Source organism: Cottoperca gobio, unplaced genomic scaffold, assembly GCF_900634415.1.
Source record: "Cottoperca gobio unplaced genomic scaffold, fCotGob3.1 fCotGob3_397arrow_ctg1, whole genome shotgun sequence".
Lineage (NCBI taxonomy): Eukaryota > Metazoa > Chordata > Actinopteri > Perciformes > Bovichtidae > Cottoperca > Cottoperca gobio.
The window spans coordinates 55,440-64,661 of record NW_021166986.1 but is presented as its reverse complement, the minus strand read 5'-3'; the positions used below and the strand labels follow the sequence as shown (position 1 = coordinate 64,661).

The following is a 9,222-nucleotide window of genomic DNA, read 5'->3' as shown; positions in this document are numbered from 1 at the left end:
TCTTTCCCAGAATCCTGCTAACGGACGGACTTGACCACCAGCTGATTGTTTCTGCAGCAGCAGTGTGAACAGATGGAAACGTGAGGCTCTGCCACCGGCTGCCTGACATTTAACATCTGCCACACCGGCTGTAAGACGGTCGTTGGTGACAAATGGTGCTTTGGGTTTGAGACAAAGCAGTTCGTGCATTGGGATGAAATTCCAAATAACAACGCAGAACTTGAATAATAAAAGAAATCCAGTGTTTGCATCGTGTCTGTGTGCTGTTGCGGGTTGAGGCTGAACGTGCTTGTAAAACCAAAACAATGAGATAAAAGAGGCTAAAACAGGGACACAAAGCTGCAGAGTTGTTGACATCTGTGTGGTCTCGTCACTACAACGCATTTCATTAATAACATGAAGGCGTCATCACACTTTCAATATGTTAATATTTGACATGTATAATACTGTTAATCCATTTAAATAAGATCCGCAGGTTATACGAACAGTCACAGCTGAGAGTCATGCAAACAAATGAGTCACCGCAGCATGACGGACACTTTTAAAGGCATTTATTGATGAAATACACACTTAGGTTTTGACAAAAGCTTCTGTAGTTTTGTACGTAAGAAATTCCAGCCCCATTCTAGACCCAAAACTCCTTGAATTCAATGTGGCAATGGAAACCAGTTCATTACATGTGCAATAAATAACAATAATACAAAAGGAGGCAAGGAAAAGGACACCTGAATAAGTGCCTGCGTTAACCTGAAAAACAAAACAAAAAAAAACAGTCTGAGGAAATTGTCACAGAAAAAAAAGGGAGAAAGAAAAGAGAGAGAGACAAGACTTAAATAATATCCAGTCGCTTTGTATTTCGGGTGCATTAGTGTATGTTCTGAGAGTTCCTGGTCCCCCTCAGGACCAGAAGGCATTTAGTGACCTGAGGAACTGACTGGAAAAATGAAAAAACAGCAAAAAGTCCTGGAACCATCTGAGAAGCGTATATTGCACGTCTTCAACAACCGCACTGCCAGATTCACATAATTTAGTTTTTGTCTGCGCTTGACCTAAAAAAAAGAAGACACCTCATGTGTGTGGACATCAACACACCTGGAATAATACAAAAAGGGAATTCAATTGCAAATCATTAATTTAAGCCATTTTATGAGTTCGGTTCCACACAAGAAAACGAGAGACGCACAAAGTTGAGAGCAAATCTCTTTTCAAAAAATTAAAAAAACTACTGCAGAAGTCACTTTTTCAACATAAATAAATAACAATAAAAAAAAGAAATTGGACAGATTTGATTGACGACATCTGCTATGGCTCATGGGGGCATGCCACTGAGAGCTTTGGTACCTGTTGACCCATTTCACAACTTATTAGGGAATTACTGAAACCAACAATCTCAATCTAGCACTCGTACACAAGTCAAGGGGAGTCCTCTGGTCCGACCGTCAGGGAACTATCTCTGAAAGCTAAACTCACGATGCTGAAGATGTAAAACAATCCATCATTTAACCACCATGGGGGGGCCGCCTCTCAGAGCCGGCATCAGCTGCAGAGGTGCAGTGCAGAGCCATCCCGGCCAGATATCTTAGTGACCCTCCAGGTCTCTCCACACACACACACACACACACACACACACACTGAGATTTATGAGCTTTAAACACGACTCAGAAACAAGGGAGAGTGACAGACGACCCCCTCCCAGAGTGGACACTTATTACAGAGGCGTGAACGTAGAAGAGCTTGAACTGCTACGCCTGCAGAGACGGTTTACAAAGAAGAGGAAATTGTTTACTCGTCTTCACACCGTGGTGGTGGTGGGGGGTGCTGGTCCCGACAGTCAAAACAACCTCTAATCAAAACTTCACGCAGCTCTTACAGGTCGCAGCAGGAGATAACGAACGGGCTGACAGGTGTTCAAGGTCAAAGCAGAGAAGATGAGGTCAAGAGCTGAAGCTCTGACAGCTCAGGGCCTCGCTCCACCCTGGGCCCCATCTGCAGCGAGCCGCCTGTAAGCCTCTTAGTTTGGCTGTCAAGCGTAGCGGCTCTGATGTCTCAATGTTGGTGCTGATAAAGAGAGCGCCAACATCGATCCACTCTGGTGCGTGGGGCGGGTGGAAGATGCAGCCGGCAGTATTCAAACGCACACTGGGGAAGGTCAAGAGAAACTAAATCAACTTTATGTGGGTTTTTTTTAAAGCTCAATCTGAATCTCAGGAGGTGCAAACATCTCAGCAGAGCGGTCACTTTCACACCTACTTCCTCACAGAATCAGTCCCATCACAGTCGGACTCTGTCCAATACAAGCCCAGGCATGAGGATAAACCAAACCCAACAACTCATTAAAAAAGTGGTGAAAAAAGGCAGCACCTTCAGTGCCTGCGCAGCGAGACGGCTCCGACGAGAAAAGACTCGAGTACGAGCGAGTTCAGTGCAAAGACGTGTGAAAAAAGGCGACGGGAGATCTCAGCAGCACAGTGCTCGTCCGTCTCCGACTGAATCGTTCTCCAACGAGGAGTTGTTAGCACCAGAGGAAGCACCGGCGCCAGAGAGAGTGCTGACCAGTCACTGTGGCAAAGACTCCGTCCTTTCCCCATCCGTCACACATCACAGGACTCTTTGAACAATACTCACAAAGTGAAAGGATCTTCGTCCACACGGCGCTCAACGTTTCTCACACCAGATGTTTGTGTGTGAAGGTAGAGAAACTAGAGAAACCGCAGGCTGTGAAATCAATCTTAAGTGCAGCGAGATCAGTTGTGCAGAAGTATGCGTGTGCACATCTGTCACCATCACCATGTAGGTAACATGTTTATACTCATAAGATCTGAGATTCAGAAAACAAACCCGTTCTGATGTGAAAACACGAAAAGGTTTTGCACACAAAGGTGCAGCAGTGTGACGACAAGGATTAAAAAATGAACTTACAGACATGTAACCTTTGTTTCAATGCCAGTCCTTCCACACAGTACAACAGTGTGCGCCGTGTTCTACAGAATACAGAAATGTGAGTTTAGACGACGTTCCTGTTTGAAGTCATCGTCAGTAGCACCGTGTGTTGGGCGCTTTGCAGCTTAATCACCTGAGGAAAAAGCTTCTGTACAGGAAAGAGATTGTATCAATCGACAGACCGGAGGACCGTGAGGTGACGGCACGAGAACACGACGAGGACTCTTGAGGAGCAAAGACGAGTGACAGACAGCTGACTGGAGGAATAACATTAACATGTGATGGCTGGTAAATGTAAAATAGCAAACCAGATCACGGTGACGTCGACCTCAGAAACAACCTGCGTACGAGCCTTTAGAACAGCAAGTCTGCACCGACAGAGACACAGCAGCGCACTCAAGGATTTTCAACAAGTTCTAACACAACACTCTTGCAGGAGCTGACAGGCCCGTAAGGATCATTGTTTTTGGTTTTTAATCCTTTTAAAGAATACATCAAATGTAAAGATTTAGTTTGGTCTGTTTCTACTTCTCGAGGTGTTGCAGGAGAACAATCACAAGGTGCACAGAGGATAACAATCACAAGGTGCACAGAGAACAATCACAAGACTCAAAAGTCAATTCAAAATGCAGAATGTTTGTGCTGCAAATGAAAATAAATCAGATTTTCACTTGGACTCATTTTGCATTTCAACCTTTTCAAACCCATACTATGTATGATTGTATGTACCAAAGTAAAAACCAAAAACAATGAACGCTTTACATTGGATTAAGGGCCGTGAAACATAAAGGTTACCATAAGGACTGAAACACGCAGAGATCACAGACTGCTGGAGGAGTTTTGGTTGAGCTGGTTCGTTACAGACCTGTCGGCTATAAAAACCTCCTGTAACACGTCAAAGGTCCTTGTGAAGCAGAGTTCCTATGCACGTCTCCAGATGTTGGAATTAAACATTATGATAGATATACAATGATGGATGAGAAGAATCTGACTTTGCCTGAAGATCACGATACAAAACTGCAAATATCACAATACTGGGAATGATCGGAGGATGTCTGTGCATCGGCCCGTTCAGACTGGAGCTTCAATCTCAAGGAAGATGTCAAAATAATAGATTTTTGCAGACTTGTGGAGCCTGATGATGCATAGGAACCCTGCATGTGAACAGACAACACGGCTTGATGATGCAGAGGGTGAATAACTTGTTTCCATACAGACAGGTCAGTGAGGTAATACTACTTGAGGTCTGACGTGGCGTTAAGGGATCCAGTTGTGGTCACGTTAACAGTTCAGCAGTTGAATGCTGTGAGTAAAGACATTTTTTTGTAGTTAAACAGAACATTTGTTTGCCGTGTCCTGAGGAACAATCCTCCTCAAGATTAGAAACACACATTTATAAGCACCAAATGACCGAACAGTAGTCATTTTATTCAGAATTTCATTATCAAAATGCTCAAAAAACCTGCGAAACCTGAATTTTGCGAGTTCTCAAAAATACTCAGAAATTTGTGTCGTGTGAAGTCAACAATATTGAACACTGGCTATCCTGCAACACAAAGAAACAAACACGTTTTATACTCATTGTGTGACAAAACAATCCAGAAACGTTCTGAAACGCGGTGCAACTTTGCACATCTGCAACTCCCAACTGGCAGTGAGAAGAAAGTGAAAACTAAACCCCATAAACACGACGGTGTGACGTCAGTAATCTGCACTGCGACCGGTCTGATACTTCAAACTGCTATATTTTGCTCCTAAATGTCATTCACTTCCTGTGGGCGAGAAAATGTCACTTCACACCATTTATTTTTGGGTAAATGGGATAATATGCTCTCCTCTGATGCAGGCTGTTGGGAGACTGCTATGTATTTTTACAAGGGGGGGGGGGGGGAAATCGTTTTCTATTGCAGCTTTGAGAGACGTTTTGGAAAATGAAATGGTGTTGAGGGGGCAAACGGCGTCTGCAGGAACACAAGGATGGATTTTAGACGATGACAGGAAGGTAGGTGAGATGAGGAGCAGGGGGGGGGGGGATACGTTTGAAGCTTTCTTCTTCAGGTAATGCTATGAGAGCAATGTAACTTACTCAGACCCCACATACACACACATGGCAGAGGATTTGATATATTTGTTTCGTGTCTTCTCAGACAACATAAAGATGCATCTATATACTTTGATACCGATAGTGAGTCTGTCTTAAAAATCCTAATTTATCGCCCAACATATAGATAGCACTTCTGGGATCCACTCTGTTTTCTTTAACAGTCTAAAGTCTCTCTTACTCTCTTCAGTCTCTCTCTCTCTCTATGTAATGACATTTTATGTACAATATTGGTATATAGAACATAAATTACTACACAAATTTTTTTAGCCTATTCACAATTGACAATCATCAAGAACCCAATAGCAAATTAGACAAAGCCAACAAAATGAAAATTAAAAAATGACAATTTACTTGATAAACAGCTTAAAAGTGATGCCTGTTATATAACTTTGTCCATATACTTTCTGTGCGCCCAAGATGTGTCGACTGTATTTGTTGAAGAAAGAAAAAAAAACACCTTTTTTTATTTAAAAAACAACTAAAAAAAAACAACCCGCCTCCTCCCCCCCCTGTCAATCATTGTCTTGGGAGGATGAAATCTGCATGAAGCTCAAAAAGTCACGTGATTCCCGACATCTTGTTTACGTGTAAACAGAGCACCAGTAGTGTCTTGGTTCCATGTGTCTCTTCTGTACAAAAGTATAAATATATGCTTTCTCTCCATTAGTTTTTTTTTTCTTTTTTGTTTTGTTCACATATCGAGGATGTCGCGGACAAAAAAAAGGTTGTTTTAGTTCCTAAAAACACACCAGTGTTGCAGAGTCTGTGCTGGAGGTTGCCAGGTTTTCTTGTAGTTGTCCCCCCCCACCCCGCCCTTTAAATCCCGATTAGCTGGCTTGTGTTGACTTTTACCGTCGGGTGTTTGCTTGGTGTTGGCTGATCGTCTTTGCATAAATAAAAAGGTTTCGGCACAGTCCGCGGCCACTGGGCCCAAAAAAACAAAACAACCGTTGTGTCCGTTTTAGCTACAGCAGATCCATCTTGGGTCTGTAATGGAGCAGGAGGGGGGATTTCTGGAGGGGGAAACAGAAACACAACCTCAGTATGAGCTGCTTTTGTATAAATACACTTTACAGATTGTTCTCTAAACGCTGCCAACAGATTCGCTCATCAAGCGTACTGAAGCACGGCGTGCCCGTCACGCTTTGTGTCGCTGCACATGTTGAAGCTGAGTCTTTTTACACCGCTCGATTGAACAGCGTGAGACAAAGAGCTGAAATCATCAGTCGAATAATCAACAGGAAATAACTATTGTTAATTGGTTAATTGGTTAAAAATGGCAGAAAATCCAGCCTGAGAATTCCTCTTCTCTCTTTTGTATTATATTAAAATGAATATTTTATTTCTTTCTGATATTTTCTAAATGGATGCATCTAAAATAAATGGGTAGATTAAGCTAGTACGCCTTACATCATCAGATAACTGTATTTCATGGGGTCACAGATATCTGAGTTCAGCATCAGCAGATGTGTCGTGCTGTTTTGGATTTTGGAAACTCAAAACTTCTTCTTCCTCGTCAAATCCTTTCCTCGTGTAAAAGTGAAACACTTCTAACCTTTGTGTTACGTATGTTTTATATATTGTACGTTAATACCTGGCTGAGACAGCTAGCTTTAGCCTCTTTTTCGCAACTTCAGAGTCCGTTAGAACATTAAAAAGTTCTGCCAGTGGTGGTTTTTAAATCACCTCATGCAGAACTAACAGAGCATCGAGTAGCTCGTTGTTTAGCTTCAGCTGATTGACAGTTTGCAGAGTTAAAAGAAGTCTTTTTATGTCTGAAATCATTACAGGATGCTGCACATGTTGCCAGTCAACATAGAAAGTAAAGCTGGACAGGCATAGCAACAGTAACTAAAGGGGGGCGGGGCTTAGTTAGCGCTCACTTGGTGACGACGTCTACAAATCTAAGTTCAGGAAAATGGCAAAACATTACCTCATAAAAACACAAGTATACTGTAGAGTTGTTTTACTTTAAGATGTTTAATAACGGGCAGAGATGCCTTTATATGGCAGCGTAACTTATCGCCACACTAAACCACAACCTTACCTTAAATCTCCATCTCGTCACAACAACAAATTTCAACGTGTGGTCCTTCCCCAAGATTTCCTCGTTGCATAAAATGTCCAGCTGTGAAAAGACAACAAAACATCAAATGATTGAACCTTCAGAGCCGAGAGGAGAGCTGAGGTGTAAAACACGAGTAATAAATCTTCCTCGCTCTCATTTCTCAGTAAGAGTTATAAAACTGCTGTTTCTTGCAGAGGAAGTTTATTTTGACAGAGTGTGTGGCCGCTGGCTCCTGTGCAGCAGCGAGGGGAACACAGAAGTTCAATACTGAACACGAGCCCGTTACCGCTCCCCCTGTGAAGACATTGATATTCTGCAGAGCAGACATCTGCCAGTCAATACTGAGGGAGGCAGGAAGCAAACACTGCCACAGCGCCACCTGCTGGCTCTGCCTGCATCAGCACACACAGCGCTGCTCAGGAGGAGGACTGCCAATGAGGGCTTTCGTTTCTAAATAAAACAAACATCAGGCTGGTTCCTCTTCGTCCACTGGTCGCTTTGGTCTTTGGAGATTTCTTTAGTCAATATTGATTTTATTTTTTTGTGCTTTCGTGCTGATATTTCCAAGAAACTTATGAGCAGATATCTGGAAGATTTAAAGTGGTGGTTATGCAAAGTTCTTTGTGAAGAAGGAGAAGAAGAAGAAGAAGAAGAAGAAGAAGAAGAAGAAGAGAGAAGAAGAGAAGAAGGAGAAGAAAGAAGAGGAGAAGAGAAGAAGGAGAAGGAGAAGAAGAAGGAGGAGAAGAAGAAGGAGAGAAGAAGGAGAAGAGAAGAAGAAGAAGAGAAGAGAAGCAGGACGGAGAGAAGAAGGAGAAGAGAGAAGAAGATGAGAGAAGGAGAAGAATAGAGGAGAAGGAGAAGAAGAGGAGAAGGAAGAAGAAGGAGGAGAGAAGAAGGAGAAGGAGAAGAAGGAGAGAGAGGAGAAGGAGAAGAAGAAGAAGGAGGAGAGAGAAGAAGAAGGAGGAGAAGAAGGAGAAGGAGAAGAAGGAGGAAGAAGAAGGAGAAGAAGAAGAAGAAGAAGGAGAAGGAGAAGCAGGAGGAGGAGAAGAAGAAGAAGCAGAAGCAGAAGGAGAAGAAGGAGAAGAAGAAGGAGAAGGAGAAGAAGGAGGAGAAGGAGAAGCAGGAGGAGGAGAAGAAGCAGAAGCAGAAGGAGATAAAGAAGAGAGAAAGGAGAAGGAGAGAAGAAGAAGGAGAACTAAGGAGAGGAGAAGAAGAAGACGCAGAGAAAGATTCCGAGAGATGAGAAGGAGAAGGATCAGAATAAGACGATGATAGGAATTATAAGAAGGACCTCTAAGAAGGAGAGAGAAGAAGGAGAGAAGGAGAAGAAGAAGGAGAAGAAGAGAGGAGGAGAAGGAGAAGAAAGACGGAGAAGGAGAAGGAGAAGAAGGAGGAGAAGAAGGAGAAGGAGAAGAAGGAGGAGAAGAGAAGAAGGAGAAGAAGAAGAGAAGAAGAAGAAGAAGATCCCTGACACTTTTTGATTTCCTTGAACAAACCACAAAGTTGTACACTACAGCAAAATAAAAGATGACCATTCTTTAAGCTACAATCATGAACTTTAGCTCCTCAGATGTGAATATTTGCTGGTTTTCTTTGTCTTCTGTGAAGATCTTCAGGTTTTCTGACTGCTGGTACGTTTCAACGTTGGCTGTAAGAGACTGGAAGGTGCATTTTTCCCTGACTCCTAATATAATAGACCCAGAAGATTATTACGAGCCTTGTAAGTGGAGCAACATCTCCTTCAGTTGACTTTAATAATGACTTAATAACTTTAATAACTCTTCTCTTCTTGTATTCATGCGTTCACTTCCTGCAGACGTTCAGACGTGTGACAGGACGACAGCGGTGGCTTTACAAACACAAGGAATTAGTAAGTAGCTCCTTCTGACAAAGCACAGTGTTGTAAAGCTTCGGCTCGCCGCTGAACACAGAAAGCAAACAACAGCTTTTGATAGTCGAGAGACGGGACAACAATAGCTCGTGAGGAGAGCGGCCGTCGCCGCGGACGATATGATGGAGCCGACCCACTCATCTCTGTGACAGCCAGGAAAAGAAATAAGAAATAGACGACAGGAAGGCTTGTGGTGATTATTCACGGCATTTAAAAAAT

The 9,222-nt window shown here is 42.9% G+C and overlaps 1 protein-coding gene across 2 annotated transcripts in view; it reads right to left on the bottom strand.

Moving 5' to 3' along the window:
- Positions 1-529: 529 nt before the first annotated feature.
- The window catches only part of pcgf3 (polycomb group ring finger 3), a 49,150-nt gene continuing 40,457 nt past the window's right edge, over positions 530-9,222 (bottom strand). For both annotated transcript variants that reach the window (XM_029427877.1, XM_029427879.1), the window contains exons 9-10: positions 7,092-7,172; positions 530-6,057 (exon numbers count right to left, since the gene is read on the bottom strand). In XM_029427877.1, the coding sequence (XP_029283737.1) occupies positions 6,010-6,057; positions 7,092-7,172 (129 nt within the window). In that variant the 3' untranslated portion in view covers positions 530-6,009. The remainder of the gene's footprint in view (positions 6,058-7,091; positions 7,173-9,222) is intronic.